This window comes from Erinaceus europaeus, chromosome 7, assembly GCF_950295315.1.
Source record: "Erinaceus europaeus chromosome 7, mEriEur2.1, whole genome shotgun sequence".
In the NCBI taxonomy this organism is placed as follows: domain Eukaryota; kingdom Metazoa; phylum Chordata; class Mammalia; order Eulipotyphla; family Erinaceidae; genus Erinaceus; species Erinaceus europaeus.
This window is the reverse complement of record NC_080168.1, coordinates 29,167,905-29,188,506: the sequence shown is the minus strand read 5'-3', so window position 1 is coordinate 29,188,506 and position 20,602 is coordinate 29,167,905. Positions and strand designations below refer to the sequence as shown.

The following is a 20,602-nucleotide window of genomic DNA, read 5'->3' as shown; positions in this document are numbered from 1 at the left end:
GCAATTTTAACGTGTACCTTGTAATATGTATACATCAAATATCATCTTATACACTTTGAACTTGTACAATTTTATCTCAATAAAAGTGATGTTTACCAAATAGATATCAAAGGACATTTCACTAAGAGTAAGTTGATTGTATATGTGAAGGATTCATACTCTGGCCTATGACCTATTACGGTCTTTGACTTCTAGTATAGATATCAGTGCCCAGGTAGTTTCCAGCTGTTTCCTTTCCTTTCTTTTCTTTTCCTTTTATATATTTGCTAGAATAAGGAGGAATTGAGAGGGGGGGAGAAGGTAAATAAAGAGAAAGAGTGACATCTGCAGACCTGCTTCAAGACTTGGAAGCTTCCTCCCTGCAGGTGGGCTTAGGAGCTTGAACACTGATCCATGAGCATAGTAATATGTGCATTCAGCCAGAGCAGCCAGTAATTTCTGGAACCATCCGTTCCACCCCGGTTCCATGGCTGCCAGTTCTTAGCAACATCGCCCTGCCAGATATTCGTCGGGATGCGGCATCATCTAAGTTCATTTCCCACGTCTACACTCGACCGGACCTGCCAATATACGCGGATATCTTCGCCCACCCTGTCCAACGCTTGACGTCTCGTCACCCCATCTGGTCCCCTATGCCTACACTGAACTTCTCTGTTCCAGTCTCTTGGAAACAGAGTTGGCAGTCAGCTGAGGTAAAGAACAAACACCTCATCACAGACCCCTGCAAGCGTCAACCCGGCTTTGACTTAGCACGTTATGATTGGGCCCTCCTCAGTCGCTATCGAACAGGCCATGGCCGGTGCGCCGCTATGTTCCATCGCTGGGGAGCCAGAGACGACCTGAACTGCCCCTGCGGCTACAGACAGACTATGACCCACATAGTCAACGACTGCCACCTCTCCAGATTCAAAGGAGGTCTCGAAACTTGACATCAGGCTCAACCTGACGCTGTTGACTGGCTACGGAAGAAGGGCAAACGCTAGAAGAAGAAGCCAATGCCCGCCCCCCTCCCCAATTGTTTATATTCTCAATGCTCGTGTATGTGTTCAGGGTTTGATAATAAAGCACCTTTTATTCTGAAGGGGAAAAAAGAAGGAAAAAAAAAAAGATGTGTACCAAAGGTTAAAAAATGCTGATTCCTAGGTTCACTCCTCTTCACTCCTCCCTGACCTAGATGTTCACACTCACATTCTCATTCTCATAAAGAGGAGAGTGAGTGCAACTACTCCAGTTAATTTCTTTAATCTTCCCTTTTCTTTTTCTCCCCCCACCTCCCTTTATGTCATTCTCCCTCTGGACAGGAATGAACAGTTTAATTTAGATCAAATCATTTGTGAAATTTGTGGCCTCATTTTTTATATGAAGGAACTTTGTCACTCGTTAAACAACAGGGAAGTATTAGTTACCACATTCGTCTCCTGTTCCTCTTAGGATCAAGCACAGTTCTGAGTCACAAAAAATATTCAGTTATTCACTGTAATTGATCAGATTAAAAAACCTTGTTCCAAGCATGTCTAGAAAGCAGTTGTTAATCATATTAACATGAAACTGAAAAACAAAATCAAAAACCCTTCACTCTCTCTGTCCAGTATGAAACTAGTAGTTGAGAATATCAGATTACTAAGGGTAGAACATAGTAGAGCAAAAGCATAGAGTGTGTAAAAGTGTTTGACCTTGAAGTACAGGCATTCAGTCTGTCCCGTGTGTAGAAGTATCTTCATATGAGTACCATCTAAGAAATCAGTCTGTTTCACCTTTAGTTATGCTAATCGTTTCCCATAAGAAGCGTTTGCGATTCTTTACATTAGATATCGTCTTGAGAGTAGTATACAATTCAAAGAAGACATAAAGCACTGAACCATTAAAAGCTAAAGCTGTGCTGTTGAAGCAAGTCACTGGAAGATTAAATGGCAATAGGATAAAAGTGGGAAGTCACCACTATGGTTTGCATTCAGAGTGAAAAGCTGTTACTCAGATATGTAAGGAGGAGGGGGGAGGAGGTTAGGAGACAAATAAAGATATTCCTGGAAGTGGGTTAAAATAAAGACGATTCACAGTGAACATAAGAGGGGAAAATGGCAGAAGAGGTTAATAATACAAAGAAAGAAGTTAAGTGCAAAAGAATGACTACCATAAAAAGAGAAAACATTGAGATGAGTGGATAATTATAGAGAGGGCAGAAATTATTAAATGCTCGAAAGTGACAAAAAGCACTCAACATTTGTACTAACAAAGAACAAGAAACTTGATGTGGGCTTTGGGGAAGTGAAGCAATTACTGGGTGCTGCTTTTTCATGTGAAGCTTTGTTCTCCTTCACTTCAGTGTGGAAAAGAGTCTTCCAGTTGCTGTCACTACCCCTGACTTTCACGTTCACCTATTCCCACGGCATTTATTTAGTTCTGTTCTTTTCACAGGTAGAAAAACTTTCTATTTTAGTCAGTTTGAATCTCAAATAATGTGTGTGTGTGTGTGTGTGTGTGTGTGTGTGTGAGAGAGAGAGAGAGAGAGAGAGAGAGAGCTCATTGGTATATGTCCCCGTCTTAGAAACCACATTTTTCTTCCAGAGATCATTGCTATTGATCTAATTTTTAATTAATTTGTACATAGAATTAAACTGTTAAAGCGTTTGTTTGTCATTGTTTTTATTTTAGAAAAGTTTTCCTGATAAGACTGAAATTGCTAGAACAGAGACCGAAGCAAAGCAGTCTACTGGAAATAAGTTTTGAGTTATTCAGGTGGCTACATAGAGCCCATACAGATAGACAATTACAGGGGTATAACTGCTCTGCTCTGAGTTAGGTCTACTTTTTTTTTGTTGTTTATTTCACTTCTAGAGCTTCCAGAATGGCATATTTGGATAGAAACTGAGGGACAAAAACAGTGAGACAGAGAGAGGGAGGGAAAGACACTACAGCAGTGAAGCTTTGTCTGATGTGTTGGAGTCAGGCTTGAACTTGGGTCCTATGCAGGGAAAGGTAGTTGCACTAACCAGGTGAGCTATTTTACTGGCCCTCTGGGTCATTTCCCCCCCCCAGATAGAAAGACAGTAACACCACATGCAAAACTTTATCCAGTGATGTGAGGGCCTGAGGACTCAAACCTCAGGTGTGCACATGGCAAAAGCAGTGCTTTCCTAGCTCTACCATCTTACTGGCCTATTCTATTTTCCTGTTTTTGGTGATTGTCAGGACTTCACCATTCTGAGCCAACTTTTTCAGATAAAGAGATATGGATAAAAAGAAGGAAAACACTCCAGCAGCAAAATTTCCTTTAATGTGGTAGTAACCAGGCTCAAGCCTGGGCTGTAGACGAAGCACTGTGGCAGTGAACTACATTGGCAGCCCGCCATGCATGTGTATGTGTATGTATGCATGTGCATATATGTATGTCTATATATATATTTAAATAGTAGTTTAGCCACTACATTAAATCACAAAGTTTGCAATTTGTATGATAAAAGGAAAAGAAAATCATCTCGAGAATAATTTTGTTGTGATAAATTTAAGTCATTAAATTCGCGAGTTTGAAAGAGAAGCCAGAATAAAGCATAAGGCTTCGACTTTTGGGAGTCGGAAAGTAGAACAGCGGGTTAAGTGCACGGTGCAAAGTGCAAGGACCCAAGTAAGGATCCCGCTTCGAGCCCCCGGCTCTCTACCTGCAGGGGAGTTGCTTCACAAGTGGTGAAGTGATGAAGTTGATCTGCAGGTGTCTATCTTTCTCTCCCCATCTCTGTCTTTCCCTCCTCTCTCCATTTCTCTCTGTCCTATCCAACAACGACAACAACAATAACTACAACAATAAAACAATAAGGGCAACAAAAGGGAATAAATAAATAAATATATTTTTTAAAAGACTGACTTTTTGTAGCCCAGTAGTTGACTCAGGGGCAGTGCATATGCACTTAAAAGCGTGAAGTCCCAAGTTTGATCCCTGCCGTTATATGTGCCGGAGTGATGCTCTGATCCTCATTCTCTCTCTCTCTGTCTTTCTCTCTCTCTCTCTCTTTCCACCCTCTTCTCTTTCATGTTAATAAATAAACCTTTAAAAAATTCTGACTTTTAGTTTATAAAAGTAGAAAATTTTAGTAAATAAAATCTAAATGAACAATATTTATCATAGTTTTAAAGACACTATTATAGAAGGACCATGCCTATAGACATGTATTTTTTGTAGTGTTTATCTAAGTCCCCATAGTTTCACTTTAAAATAGATAATATTTTGAGACAGACTAGGAAAAACATTGTAAATGAATGAATCTTAATGAGAAAAATGGTCGATCATTCTGATATTAATTTCAAGAAATGACAAAAGACCCTGGGATTTATAAGATTTAAAAGAAAAAATACCCATGGAGAACTTGGAAACTGACCAGAAAACAATCAAGACACAAGTGACAGCAGATAATAATATAAGCCTTATTACTTTATGCACTGTAATAATGACTAATAATAATAATGAATAAACAAGATGACATTGTGATAAGCTTGGACAGTCAATAGTTAGAATATTGGGGTCAGGTGGTAGTTCACTTGATAGAACACACACTTTACCCATTTAAGTTCCTGATTTCCACCTGTGTGTGTGTGGAGGCGGGGAGGATATCTCAGGAGCATTGGAAGAGTGCTGTAGGGCTCCCCTCCCCTTCTCTGCCGCCTCCCTTCTCACTGTCTCTATGAAAAAAGAAAGCCCACTATCAGTACTGGATTCACCATGCAAGCACTGAACCCCAGCGATAAACCTGGTGGCAAAAGAAATTTTAAAAAAATAGTTGAAACACTGAAATTAGGACCATCATGGGCACAACAATGATAACATAATTTGGAAAACTATACACTTGAATATTATGGGATTTTTTTTTTTTGGCCAATGAATCTGTAATTGTTATCTGTTAAAGTACATAAGACATATTCCCCTTAGGATATTTTTTTTTTTTTCAGAAAATGTAGTCTGAAGTTAAAAAAAAAAAAAAGCAGAATTGGGTATAGTAGATCATAAAATGATGTTGTGACTTTCTCCTTGGAATTTATAACCATTCTTCATTCAAAGAATTGGAAGGCTATTTAATTTCACATCACAACTCACCATGAAGCAAGTAAAGCTTTTCAATTGTATTTGCCTAATTCATTGCCCATAATATGGTGAGGCCAAATTGATAATGAAGGAAAGTTATCTTGAGAAATTCCCCACTTCTGAAGTTTCATGCTGTGACCCCTGGATAGCATTGCAATCATTTTGATCCCCAAGTCACTACTGGACACATTATTCTAATTTTAGAGGGAGGGACACAACTTTAATTAATTTTCTACTAAGTGCCCTGGGGGCACTTGATGTTATTGAAATGTGTAAATTAATACATTATTTATTGTTAATTTATCATAAGTGGTTGTTCATTATAAACTCTAGTTGGAAGAAAAAGTTGTTGTGTATCCGAAAGTGAATACCTTCCCAACCCCCCCCAAATAATTTCTTATGCTTTAATAAGAATGTATTGGAAGCAATTTCATCAATAATGGAAGATCCAATTACTGGTCTTCTAGATTAAGGCATTCTTTTATTACAAGACATTAATGCTAGGATGGGAAGTTCAAACATTGCCAATGAAATCTCAGACTAATTAAATGATTATAGCCTAAGGAGAAGGGTATCCGAGACTCCTATATTAATCTTCCTAGGAAGAGCCCTTACAGGAGATGGGCAGGTAAATATATACACTTTTTCAAATAGAAAAGAATTGTAAAGGGTTGTTTGGAAATAATCAGATCAATCTGTGAATAAGAAGAAAGAATGGCATTTCTTTTGAAATGAATTTTCTTTTCTCTCACATTTTATCGTCTCTATTTATTTATTTATTTTTATTTAATGAATGTTATATTTTGAGTGTAGTAGTGGCAACCAGGAAGTTAACATAATGGTTAAAACACAGAATTTAAAAGCATGATGTTTCAAAATGAGTCCCTGGTGCTGCATATGCCAAGATGATGCCCTGGTTCTCTCTCCCTCTCCCTCTCCCTCTCCCTCTCCCTCTCCCTCTCCCTCTCCCTCTCCCTCTCCCTCTCCCTCTCCCTCTCCCTCTCCCTCTCCCTCTCCCTCTCCCACTCCCTCTCCCTCTCCCTCTCCCTCTCGTATAAAAACACGTCTTTAAAAAAGCGTGGTGGGATGGGCACATGTGGCACAGAGCACAAGGACCAGCGTAGGGATGCCGGTTTGAGCCCCAAGCTCCCCACCTGCAGGGGAATCGCTTCACAGGCAGTGAAGCAGTTCTGCAGGTGTCTTTCTTTCCCCCTCTCTGTCTTCCCCTCCTGTCTCCATTTCCCTCTGTCCTATGGAACAATGGCAACATCAATAGCAACAACAATGATAACTGCAACAACAATAACAAAACAAGGGCAACAAATGGAAAATAAAATTTTAAAAAGGTGTGGTGGTGAATTAAGCCTAATTACATTCTTATTCAAATATTTATTTAGTTTAATTTAAAAATATTAATTTATTCCTTTTTTGTTGTCCTTGTTTTATTGTCATAGTGTAGTTATTACTGTAGTTATTGATGTCATTGTTGTGGATAGGACAGAGAGAAATGGAGAGAGGAGGGGAAGACAGAGAGGGGGAGAGAAAGACACCTGCAGACCTGCTTCACCGCTTGTGAAACGACTCTCCTGCAGGTGGGGAGCCAGGGGCTCCATCTGGGATCCTCATGCTGGTCCTTGTGCTTTGTATCAAGTGCGCTTAATCCGCTGCGCTACCACCTGACTCTCCGTATTCAAATATTTAGATGTGGCACAAATATAAAAAGTAATGATTTCCACAGCTAATACTTTATGAGTGTGTACTGTGTACTATGCACCAGAACCTTTTCATACATGTTTTATCCTCATTCCATAGAAGAGAGGCTTAGGGAAATCAGGAACAACAAATAAGTCTTAAGAATGGGAGATGTTCCACTGCCTCCCCTCTTAATCTCTCACTAATAATCTCTAATCTCTAGACTGTTTTATTCTCTATCAATTTAAATTTATGCCCGTAAGGAATAAATATTCTCAGCCATAAGTTCTCAGCCAGGGATGGGAGCCCAAGACTGAGTGAGAAACTGAGTTTCATATTCAAAGAATCCTCCAGGAAGGACTTCCTGTTTCATAGTATGTTGAAGTGAGACTACCTAGAAGGTTGGGGTGGTGGTAAGACTTTGCTCTGTAGTGGCTTCTTGTCTTCTTAACACCTATTTTATGCCCCTTGAAGCAAGGATAGCATAGCTCCTTTCAGACAGACCTTGCTCTTGATATCCATATCTAGTCTCCAGAATAACCTTCAATTCTTCTTAGTGGCTGGAAGTAGTGGATAATGGATGCCTTGGAGGGGTTGGTGGGATGAAGAAAAAAAAAAAAAGACTGCTATTTCCTTTTACTTTTCTTGGGGCAGTATTCCAAAACCAAGTTATGCTACTCCTTCATTTGGCAATCCTTTAAAAATTCTATAGCACTTTATAGTTCTATAACATTTTAGTGCTACAGTAGTATTTTTTCATGGAAATTTTAGTAAGAAATATTTAGTGTATGAAACATTATGATTACTTTTATTATTGAGAATAATTCACAAAAACTTGAGAATAATTATATCTTGTGTTATTCTCCTGCTATATTCTTGATAACAATTGTATTTTCATTTCAAGAATTTATATATATTAAGTTTATGTTTCTGACTGAAGGCTAAATTTTCTGAGATCTTAGAGAATAGTTAAAGGGCCTGTAAGTCATATGTTTAAAAAATTAAGCCTTTAGCTGGGAGTATGGATCAACCTGTCAACACCCATGTTCAGTGGGGAAGCAATTACAGAAACCAGACCTTCCTCCTTCTGCACCCCATAATGACGCTGGGTCCATATTCCCAGAGGAATAAAAAATTGGAAAGCTATCAGAGGAGAGGATGGGATAGGGGCGTTCTGGTGGTGGGAATTGTGTAGAATTGTACCCCTCTTATCCTATGGTCTTATCATTGTTTCCATTTTATAAATAAAAATTTTTTTTAAATTAAGCCTTTAGAAGGGGATTAATTTCTGTGTATTTCCAGCACCTAAATTTGACTGGAGTCATTGAACAGTAATGTACAGAGTAACTGTATAGATACTCAAAAATAGAACAAATTAATGCTCAAATTTGGACAAAATTTACACTGTGATAATGTGATATTTATAGATTTTCTTTTTTTGCCTCCAGGTTTATCACTGGAGCTCAGTGACTGTACTACGAATCCACTGTTCCTTTTTCCCTTTTCCGTTGTTGTTATTGCTGTCCTTGTTGGATAGGACAGAGAGAAATGGAGAGAAGAGTGGAAGACAGAGAGGGGGGAGAAAGACAAACACCTGCTTCACATCTTGTGAAGGGACCCCCCCCCTGCAGGTGGGGAGCCAGGGGCTCAAACCAGTATCTTTGAGCAGGTCCGCTTAACCCTCTGTGCTACCACCCAGTCCCCATATCATTCTTTTAAAAATCCATTTTGAGTGATTTATAGGACAGTTGTCAAATGGATACTGTTTCTTATCAGCTCATGATAGGTGTCTGAACACCACTCCCACCACCATCTTAAGTCCTTCTTAATATGTTGCACTGACCCCCTCCCCACAGGCCCCCTCTTATGCCCCTCCTCCACCTCCTAGTCCTTGGTTTTGCTGCAGTAGGTAAGACCTAGACCAAGTTTCATACCTTGTTTTTGCTTCCTTTCTTTGGTTCTTAAGTTCTACCTGTAAAAGAAGTCATTTGATATTCTGACTCATCTCACTTGTAATTTCTTCAAGTTCCATTCAATACATGACAAAGGAGAAAACTTCACAATCTTCTACAGCTGAGTAGTGTGTATATCAATCTATGTCTATGTTTATATCTATCTATATATCATTGTGTGCATATATACTGCAATGTTCTTAACCACTTATCTATAATGGGGCATCTGTGCTGCTTCCAAATTTGAGATATTGCAAATAGATCTGTTTGGATAGGTGTTGATTATTTTTTGATAAATCCTAGGAAAGGAATTGCCACATCATAAGACAAGTCTATTTCTAATGTTCTGAACTATCTCCAGATGTTTTTTTTTTTTAAGAGGATGAGCCAACTTAGAGGTTTAGAAACAGTATAGAAGAGTTTCCTTCTCTCCTTATCTTCACTGGCACTTATTTCTGTCCTTTTTCCTGTGTAGCTCTCTCACCAGTGTAAAGCGGCATCTCATTGTTGTCTTTACTGGCATTTCTCTGATAACCAGTGACTTGGAGTATTTTTTCATGTTTATTGGTCCTTTGAATGTCCTCTTTGGTGAAGAGTCCATCCGTGCCCTCTCCTCATTTTTAATGAGGTTCTTTGTTTCTTCATTTGTGATCTCTCTATATATTTTGATTACTAGTCTTTTGTCTAATGTGTGGTGTGTAGATATTCTGCAAATAAATCTTACAGGAAATAGCTTATAGTCAATCACAACAAATATATTGATTATAGATGAAAATGTAAGCAGTCATATTTGGGGAAGACTTCCTACTATGGGACAGAGAGAGGATTTGCAATTCATTTCACTTTATCTTATCCCTTCAAAGAGAGCTCTACTCTCAGGAACAACCTATAAGATCTATGATTTGTATGCATGATTTAGGCTAAAGTGGACAGTGAATCTTCTTAATCTAAAAGACACACAATTTCCCAAGCATTGGCAGCCTTAGCTGAAATGGAGGTAAGAGTGAAAAAGCTGTCTCGGGAAGAGTGACTAAATATGATCATTTTTGTTGTTGTTTCTACACAATTACTAAAGGGCACTTTATTGTAGGTGTTAGTTGGTATTTTGATGCTCATAGGCATCAATGGGCCTGCCAATTCTTGCTTACCAGTAACTTGACCTTCTGTCAGAAGCCCTAGAATGTAATAAAAGAAGAATGAATAAATGAATACTGCTGAAAGTTCTTGTGAACATGCTTTTAAAAAACCTTTGGTTATTTTATTTGATAGAACAGATAGAAATTGAAAGGGAGGAGGAGACAGAAAGGAAAAGAAAGATAGACACCTGCAGCACTGCTTCACCACTCTTGAACCTTTCCTCATTGCAGGTGGGGACTGGAGGCTTGATCCTAGGTCCTAGTGCCTGGTAGCATGTATATGTAACCAGGTGCACCACCACTCAGCCCTATGAGAGTTCTTTTCACTTAGAGATTCAGTTCTGTCAGTTTAAGACATCAATAAGTCTTTATAAAAGACTTCCTAATTCTGCATTTGACTCTGTGCTGCTGGCCCCTCTTCATTATTACACTCTCTTTTGTCCACAGGAAGATACAAAATTCTTTCCATGTGTGAAAAAAAATAAAAGCCTGACTACATAGTTACAGGTATTCAGTTGAGCTAAATCAGTTACTAGTTTCATTATATACCACCACATCCGGTTAGAGATACTTTACAGTTTAGCCAGTACCACCAACTGACACTTCTTATTTGTGACTTCAGCTTATGTAAAGTGAATTAATTGTCGGATCTATTAGTCCTGCACAATCTATGAATCCTTAATGTTTAGTGTGCTTAGAATGTGTAAAAATATATTTGTTCCTTCTCAAATCTGAGTTCTTGCTGAGTTGTAGATGAGCTTCTTTCAGATACCAAGTCTTATACCTTAGATAATGTATTTGCTTTTATGTTCCCTGGAATTTATTGCTGAAATCTGGCTGCATACTTACAGCTTGGACTTTAATGTAATCCCCTGAATAGCAATTAATAAATAAAGACTGTTAGTATTGTTGATAGAGGAACAAGATTTCTCAGATAGTTCTCATGTTTTTACCAAACTTCATGTCAGAAATCCCAAGGGCATAAGGTTTAAAATATTTTCTGTAAACTCCAAAGCTTTTACTGTTGTTTTCAACACTCCACATCTCATTTTTACTTTCTTGTCAGAAATGATCTTATTCAATTTCTGATTTTTCAACTTACCCCTCTTTCTAAGATGATAAGAAGTATGTCTTTTCTGGATCCAGAAGTAACATATCCTCAGTATTTGTGACTATCAATTAATTTCTGATATATTTTTTAAGGAAGGGAAACACAGAGTGAATATTGGAATATGTAGCATATGTTGCATCAAATCAAAGGACCCGGGGAAAAGAGAGGTAAGGGGTGATTTGAGGGCACCCAGTGCATCATGGGGAAGAGGAATTTTGATTTGTGGGGGGATTGGTATGCATACATGTTCATAGGAGATAAATAAACTAAGAAACTATACACATGTGCCAACAACTGTCCTAGAAACTATTTTACCCTCAATAAAATGACTAAAACTACGGTATCCTTTTTTTTTAATTGCAATTTCTCCTCTCGAACAGACTCAGAACACATCTAACTAGTCTAGCATAATGATCTTATTTAAGGGAGAGAAAACTATAGACCAATTTAAATAGAGGACAAAAGCCATATGCATCTATTATTATTATTTTTTATTGGATAGAGATATAAATTGACAGGGAAGGGAGAGGTAGAAAAGAAGAAAGAAAAAAAGAAGTAGAGGAGGAGGGGGGGGGGGGAAAGAGACCCACAACACTGCTTCTCCACTTGTGAAGCTTCCCCCCTACAGATGGAGATCTGGTGTTTGAACCCTGGTCCTTGTGCATTGCAGCATATACACTCAACCAGGTGTACCACTGCTGGGCTCCTAAAAGCTAGATACATCTTTAAGCAGTATTGAAGGAAAAAAAAAAAGTGTTCCTTTAGGCTTCTTGAAGACAGTTTTCATTTCTGAGTTTTATTAACTATGTAACTTTATATCAGCTTGCCATTGTTCTTCATTTCAGTTTCCTCATCTGTATAACGGGACTAACAGTAGTGCTAATCGCACAATGATAAATATTAACGTAAACACAGACAAATCACATAGAAAAGGATTTAAGAAAAACAGGACTAAACAATCTGCATTGTCATGTATTAGCGTTGTTATACTTGACAATTTTTAACATATTTAGAGCACGTGGAAAGGTGTGTATTATTATTTAGCTCCATGGGTATGCCTATATGTGGAGAATTTTGTTGCATTGCTTTTGTATTCCTTACACTATTTAAGAATGGGGATAAATAGCATAATGGTTATGCAAAGGGACTCTCATGCTGGGGCTCTGAAGTCCCAGGTTCAATCCCCCCGCCCCCCACCACCACCATAAACCAGAGCTAATAAGTGCTATGGAAGGGAAAAAAAGAATAGAAAGACAGAAGAAGAACAAGCCTTTCTTATACTATTTAATGCTGTGGTAAACACCTAGTGCTAAAATCAGTGTGATAAAATAATGATAAAAGCAAAAATAAGAGAGATATTAAGGACTCGTGTAGTTTATTGAGCCCTACAATGTTTTAGACACTGAAGTAAAATTTCATGTACATAATTTTAATATGGACTCAGTCTATAGCTATTGAGATAATACTGAAAAGAACTTTATTTCCAGAAATGCAACTAGAACTACTAACTACTAATGCCAATAGTTTCTTGTATTACTAGAGAGTAGTATCAGGAGTTGTTACCATGACAGAAAAGAGCCCTGGGAGAATTCCTTCCATCTTTCCCATAATCTTTGTGCTGCTGGTATTTATTTAACCCAAACCTTTTTCAGACTACTGGGAGCCTGACTGCGGGTGGGAAGAGAGGTCAAGTCATGGGTGGAAGGGAGGAGGTACAGGGTAAGACAAGTGGTACAAGTGAAAACTATGATCTGTCAAAAAATAAATTATTCAAATTCAATTAGCTTCACCTTTTTCATTTTGAAGACTTTTCTAGAAAAGTCGCCTCTTTTCTAGAGACCCACTTGGAAATACATTTGGAACAATAAATACTGACACACAGAGTTGTCTTTCTGTTTTATTTATTGACTGAAAAACATAGCTTTGGCCATGCATTGGTAGCCACTAGAGTAAAGTAGTGTTTAACCACAAAAAAAAAGTCTATCACTTTGATGCCCCTTAATTAATAGGCATAGAACGTCACTCAGTAGTCATGAAAACAGTGATAGCAATAATAAAAACTACACTGTCTGGGAACAACTTGAATGGGTCCTGTGAGAGAATCATCACTTATTGCTATGTTAGGGTGGTGTGTGTATGCACCTATGATACTCCCACAAATATAATCTCTATGGACTACCTTAAGCTTTCAAATTCCTAACTGTCTTTGAATGTGGCTGGGTATTCAGACTAACAGTTTCATATTTACTTCTATGTGACATGTTACCATTTTATCCTACTTTGTGCAAATTGAAAGTTAGTCTCAAAGAAGTCAAGTCACTTGCTTAAAGCCACAAAATGTGGCAGAGTTGTGATTTCACCCTAAATACCACCTACTTAACGCCCCGTTTTTTGCAGTGCCAACAAAGAAATACTTTGGGAACAACAAATATTTCCACTACACAGCACTGTCTCATTAGCAAAAGAGTAAGTAACATTTTGCCATTTTTTTCCCCCAGAATCTCCAAGCAAAGATTTTGGTCCAACTCTGGGTTTGAAAAAGTCCAGTTCCTTGGAGAGCCTGCAGACCGCTGTAGCTGAGGTCAGGAAGAATGAACTTCCCTTCCACAGGCCCCGGCCACACATGGTTCGTGGTCGTGGCTGTAATGAGAGCTTCAGAGCAGCCATTGACAAATCTTATGATGGACCAGAAGAATTTGACGCTGGTAGGCAATGAGCATGCTTCCTTAAATAGTTTCTTCATTTTGTTATTATCTGCAAATCAGAGGCACAAAGTGTGCTTAACTACAGAGAAAAATGATTTAAGAATCACAATTATATTTTTGATATTAAAAGTAATTCATTTTCCTGATATGTTTTGCCCTTTGGCTTAACGAATGTGGAATTGGATAATGCAGGATGCAATTTATTTTGCATTGCAAACGCTAAAGAAAATGTTCTCCTTCACTTTCCTACAAGGACCAGCTGTCGTTTACCCTTAGGATAGGAGCACTAAGTATGCATTTCTTAACATTCTGATTCAAGTCATTAGATGCAGCATTAACCTGAAGACTGACTGCATTAATTGCATAGAAGCAGTTGGTTACATTTGTATAGAAAACCTCGTCTAGAAATCAGCTCACCCTGTTTGTTCTGTAGCATGTATGCTTTCTGAGCTTATCAAGGTAAACAAACAGGTGTTTAGAAAGATCAGTGCTTCACCACATATCAAATCTTTTATTACTTGTTCTAAGCAACCATTCACTCCCCACTTCGAACATCCTATACTTGATTAAAAAACAAACAACAACAACCCCCCCCCATAAGTTTAGGCACTTATCTCTTCATAGGATGTATGTAGCCAAGTGGTGGAGTAGAACCACTTTTATTCATTCTCCTTTTTCTATTTTACATTTTGAACTCTCTTGATATGCTAACAGTAAGTGCCCCTGACCATGTGTATCGATTTTCTTTTCGTTCTGTGCAGACAGTCTGTCTGATAAGAGCTCTCACTCTGGCCAAGGAGCTCTGAATTGTGAACCTGCCACTCAGGGAAACACTGAGTTAGAGGACACAGAAAATAAAACCAGGAAAGTCAAAAAATTGAAAGAGAAGGAGAAGAAGAAGGAAAAAAGTAAATTGAAAATCAAAGAGAAAAAGCAAAAAGAAGAAAATGAAGACTCAGAGAAGAAAACAAAGAAGAAAGGATTTGGTGCCATGCTGAGGTATGGAGACCTGCTCTGAAGTCAGAGTGGTGTTTGTTTGTTTTTGATTTCTCCTGCTGAATCATCTCACTTGTGTGCATTGGGAGGGATGGGGTACTAACGAGTTCCTACCTCTTTTCAGCTAAATGCATAGAAATCTAATCTGTACACATGCATGGTAGGAGCCTTCCTGGGTGGTTCCCAGAGCTCATGGTGATGACAAGAACTGTCATAACTGTTGTAAGCACAGTACATGTGATTAAACAAGTATCATTATCATACTAATGGAAGATTCTGTTATCACTCCCATTGTTCATGTGGGAAAACAGACAGCGAAAGGCTAACACTTGGTACAGATATAGATGATGTTATGTGGGTACAGGTAAAGAGGCGGGGATAGGTAGTGAGGTGATGGCACACCTGGTTGAGCGCACATATTGCAATGCTCAAGGACCCAGGTTCAAGCCCCTAGTCCTCACCTGCAGCGCAAAAGCTTCACAAGGGGTGAAATAGGCTGCCAGTCTCTCTCTCCCTCCCCCACCCCCACACTGAATTTCTGGCTGTCTCTATCCAATAAATACTAGTAATGATGATGATGATGATGATGATGATGGTTATGATGAAGATAAGAGGCAAGAGCAATCTTGAATTTCAGCTTTAATGTACAACCTTTGTGTTAGATAATACAGAATACATTAAGCTCACTTCCCAGCTTCCTGGGACTCTAGGGTTATGCATGGCCAGATTCACGCTCACATTTTTTTTGTCACCCATAAGGGTTCTGTGATGCAGGGGAGATGTCACTGAAGCCAGACCTTCCTCCTTCTGCCTCCCACAATGACCTTGGGTCCATACTCCCAGAGGGTTAAAGAATAGGAAAGCTATCAGGGGAGGGGAAGGGATACGGAGTTCTAGCGGTGGGAATTGTGTGGAGTTGTACCCCTCTTATCCTATGGTTTTGTCATTGTTTCCTTTTTATGAATAAAATAAAATAAAAAAGAAACTGAGAGGTAAAAACAAAAAAGAGCTGCTGTGAGTCACATAGGATACTTAACTTCCCTCATCCTTATTTTCTTCACTTTCCCAAAAAGAAGGGGGAAAAATGCCATGCATGTCAGCTCAACTCAGCCCTATCGTGTCATGGAAAGAGGTTGTCCGAATTCTCCTACTTCCCAGTTTCTGAAGCCAGGGCTAAGGAGAGGGTGTTATTAAAATAAGGATAGCGTTTTACTGAACTTGTAAATCTAGTATAATCAGGCCTTTAGACACTTTGTGTTGGTTATTTCCTAATTTAATTAAATTTATTTATTTACGTCAGATAGAGGCAGAGAAGTTGAGAGAGAAGGGGAAGATAAAGAGGGAGAGAGAAATATTAATACCTGCAGCAGTGCCTCAGAAATTACTTGTGAAACTTCCCCCCTGCAGGTGTGAGCCAGAGGTTTGAATGGGTGTCCTTGAGGGCTGTAACATACTTTCTACCAGATACACCACTACCTCGTCCCTGTAGAGGTCTACTAACTTTCTGAGTTCATCTTGTGTTTAATCTCTGACCACAGAGTGCACAGTTCTGGAGTGCCCTGGCCCTAGTGGGTAGACTCTAGTATGGTGTTGATTTGAAATGACTTTCGTCTCTTTTTTTCTGGTGCTTCTAGTTGGCTTACTATAATTATCTTTTGCATCATGTTTCTATTGCTCCCCTATTTCCTCCCCTGCCCCCATCAACCTGACAGCCTCAGAATTCTCCAGGACAGATTTAGACACCTGTTTCTTACTCCCACCATCTTTATGGAGATGCATTGAAAGTACTCACATGAATGGAATTGGGGAGGAGGATCAGTAAATAATTGAATGGCACCATGCAAGCATGGTAGGAAATTGAATAATGATCTGCTTGACAATTACTTACAAACTCTTTGAGAGATTTTCTTGTAGTTCACTTATTTATTATGTTGGGAGAGACAAGTAGAAGAACCCTATTTCCACGCTTCCTTTTTTATTTTTTAAATATTTATTTTTATTGGATACAGACAGAGAGTAATTGAGAGGGCTGGGGAATATAGAAAGAGAAAGAGACAGAGAGCCGCCTGCAGCAATGCTTCACAACTCATGAAGCTTTCCCCCTGCAGGTGGGGAGTAAGGACTTGAACCATGGTCATTGAGCACTGTAATGTGTGTGCTTAACCAGGTGAGCCACTGCCTGGCCACCCATAGTTTCTTAACTCCAGCAGTGTCCCATCAAAGAAAAAAAAAATCAATATTTCAGTTAATCTCCACCCTTCCTTTCCATGGGCAGAAGGTGACTGATGATAGTAAATTGGTTTGGATACATCTTAGTAAATTCCTTAGCAGATGTCTTTTAAGGATGATGAATGATATTTGCCATTAAGTGTTCTCAGTGGATATATGCATTTGTATTCTGGCCCCAATTCATATGAATATGTAGAGAGAGTGTGTATGTGTCTGACCCAAACATTTGTCTATTTGTTTGTTTATTTTAACCAGAGCACTAGTAAACTCAAGACTTTTGGCGGTGCCAGGGATTGAACCTGGAACCTTTGGTGCCTCAGCCATAAAGCTCTTTCAGCATAACCACCATGCTATCTTCCTAGTCTGAAACTATAAAGGTTTTGCTAGAGTAGTCTATAAATATAAAAACTGTTGACATTTCACAGATTGCATTTTCTAGAACATCACTAAATTAAACCTTAACTTTAATTAGAAGATTTGACTTGGCAGGTTCATACTCCATTGCCTGTGAGACAGAATTGACTCTTCCTTGTGTTGTCCAATATGTGCTACATTTTCCTCTGGTAGAAATCACAGGGCCTAGATCCTTTAGACAGCTAGCAACTCAGGGTTTATTTCTTTCTACTATTTTAGCAGAATTAAGATCTGAAAGGTGGTGTTTGAGTTTATCTCCTGTATAAAAATAGCAACTGTTTACCATAGGCTTTTGTATCTGAGTTTTGGGGCATACTGGAGTTGCTGTTACATGCACATTTTCAACAACAAAGAACACAAAGCTGTCACCATTAGCCAACAGATATTTCTTAAATTCTCATCTGTTGCTCAGATGCTGTTGACTTAGTTTCTTTCTTATTTAAAAAAGATTGATTGCTTTAAGTTTCTCTGGGAGTTAGATGTGTGGCTGAAAGATGTTTTGTTTGCCATTATCTGCATTTCACAGACACTCTCCTGAACATAGGACTTTTAATGTATGTTGTATAGTTCTACCACTCACAATGGCACTTGGCCAAAACTGTGAGTAGGGACTGAAATTCTCCCCCCTTCTTCTCCAAACCATGCATCAGTGCAGTGTGAGAGCATTAGCAGTGGCATTACTCTCGCTTGTAAAAGTCTAAAAGTTGGGAGCGGGGCGGTAGCACAGCAGGTTAAGCACACATGGCCTGAAGCACAAGTACCCAACGCATGAAATCCCAGTTCAGGCCCTGGGCTTCCCACCTGCAGGGGGTGCAGGTCGTTTCACAAGCAGTGAAGCAAGTCTTCAGGTGTCTGTCTTCCTCTCCTCTCTCTGTCTTCCCCTCCTCTCTCTGTCTTATCCAACAACAATGACAGCAACAACAACAATAATAAACAAGAGCAACAAAAGGGGGGGGGAAGCCTCCAGATGCAGTGGATTTGTAGTGTAGGCACTAAGCCCCAGCAATAACCCTAAAGGCAAAAAAATAAATAAAATATATCTAAAAGTTGTGCTCTTCTCCCCCAGTATTTGCTAATCTGTTTATGTTATGATGTTTAGTAGTAGAGTTTTATTCATTGCCTAAGTCAACCTGCTCCAGAGCCAGTGAAATAGCTCACTTAAATAGTGTACTGCTTGGCCATGTGCCTGACCCAGGTTTGAACCCAACCCCCCACTGCGCTGAAGGGAGCTTTGCTTTGGGGCTGTGGGGATCTCTTTCACTCTCTCTGCCTCTATGGGGGGGGGGGGAGGCGACTATTCCCATTCTTTTTGGAATAATTTGGGGAGGTCTCACCTCTTAATATTTTTATATTGTTTTGTAATCCCCATGTGCTTATATATGGAGATATCTCACTGGGTAGTATGTGTATCTTGACATATTTGTGGTCAAGGTTTAAATCCCAACACCACATGAGAGTGTCATCATGGCATCAAAAAAAGCTCTAGTATAATAATATCTCTCCTCTCCTCATCTCTTCTCCCCTCCCCTCCCCTCCCCACCCTTCCACTCCTCTTCTCTCCCTTCCTCTCCTCTCCTCTTCCTCTCCTTTGCCTTCCCTCCCCTCCCCTTTCTTACTTGCCCTAGTCCTCCTTCTTCTTCTGTTTCTTCTTCTTCTTCCTCTTCTCCTTCTCCTTCTCCTTCTCCTTCTCCTTCTCCTTCTCCTTCTCCTTCTTCTTCTTCTTCTTCTTCTTCTTCTTCTTCTTCTTCTTCTTCTTCTTCTTCTTCTTCTTCTCTCCCTCTCACCCTACTTCCCTCTCTTTTTTGTGCCTGTGTGGATGAAAACTATTTCCCTGGAAGCAGTCAAATCATACATTCATAAGTAACCACACACACACACACAGTTACCTTCTTGTGTTTCAACTAGAGCTATAAAATTGGTCATGAATTATTGTCTCAAAACACTCAGCTCAAGAACCTTTAAACTTTGACTACATCCTCTGTCTACCTGCTACTAAGAGAGAAATTTAGGGGTCAGAGGTACTTAAAAAATCCCATTATGCATGTGTCTTCCATGGGCATTGTTATCTTCATCAACAGTGACTCCTTGCATCCAGGCGTTGTCTCCTAATGTAATGGGGCTGATAGACAACCTTCTTATTGTCAACCTTGGATCACCTTCCTGGGGTCTCAGCAGATCATTTTTTTTTAAATATATCATTTATTTATTTTAGAGTGAAAGAGAGCCAAAAGCATGACTCTGGCATATGTGATGCCAGGTATTAAACCTGTGACTTTATGCTTGAGAGTCTGATGTTTTAGCCATTGCATCACCAAGCAGATATTTTCTTAGTAGTGGAGAGAAATTATCTTTTCACTAGTGGAGAAAACCTTGGCCACTCTTAAGTGAAAACCCAGAAATCAGGTCCTGATTTCTGAATAATAGAGTTACTTTACAGACGCTAATATTCTTTTTAAAAATTTCATTATCTTTTATTTATTTATTTTCTTATTTTTTATTATCTTTATTTATTTGTTGGATATAGACAGCCATAAATCAAGAGGGAAGGGGTAATAGAGAGGGAGAGAGACAGAAAGACACCTACAAACAGAAAGACACCACTTGACAAAGCTTTCCCCCTGCACTTGGGGACCATGAGCTCAAGCCTGGGTCCTTGTGCATTGTAACGGACTCTAATAGTCTTTAAACTGGATTGTGGTATATTTGTGTTTAAAATGTACTCCTTCATATTATACCTGGTATCTCCTCTTGCCATTATAACCACTTCAGAAACGCTTACATTATCAACCTGTTCTGGATTCTAAAAGGAAAGAATTGGTGTGATTTCAGATAGAGACAATATTATTGTATGATTTTCCAATATCCACTGTGTGATTTTCTAGCAAAAGCAGCCGTGTCTAGAAAACTCTTCTTTAATGAACTAGCAAAGAATAAGGTACACAACTTCAACTAGCAACTTCTCCTTTGCTTGTGGAAAAATTGTTTGCCATATTAATTTTATTAGTAATTTACATAGATCACTAAGCAAATGCTCACTCTTCATCAAACATAATAATTATTATTTCAATTGTTCAGCAGTTTACATTAAAAGATAGCTATGCATCATATAGTATTCTAGACATTGGCCATACAACAGTAAAAATCTTGCTTTTTTGATTCTGTCTTGGTCATAGTAGAAAGAAAAATCAAATACTTGTGAATTTCTTTTGATGAAGTTTAAAATATAGACAAGCATGTAAAAGGCTCTCATAACTGACATTCCAAGGTTTCAGGTTCAGTTCCCTAGCACCACCATA

General features: G+C 38.9%; 1 protein-coding gene across 2 annotated transcripts in view; it reads left to right on the top strand.

The window, feature by feature from the left end:
• PARD3B (par-3 family cell polarity regulator beta) overlaps positions 1 to 20,602 on the top strand; it is a 1,240,289-nt gene that overhangs the window by 885,013 nt on the left and 334,674 nt on the right. For both annotated transcript variants that reach the window (XM_060194068.1, XM_060194070.1), the window contains 2 exons: positions 13,461 to 13,667; positions 14,429 to 14,666. In XM_060194068.1, coding sequence (XP_060050051.1) covers positions 13,461 to 13,667; positions 14,429 to 14,666 — 445 coding nt within the window. The remainder of the gene's footprint in view (positions 1 to 13,460; positions 13,668 to 14,428; positions 14,667 to 20,602) is intronic.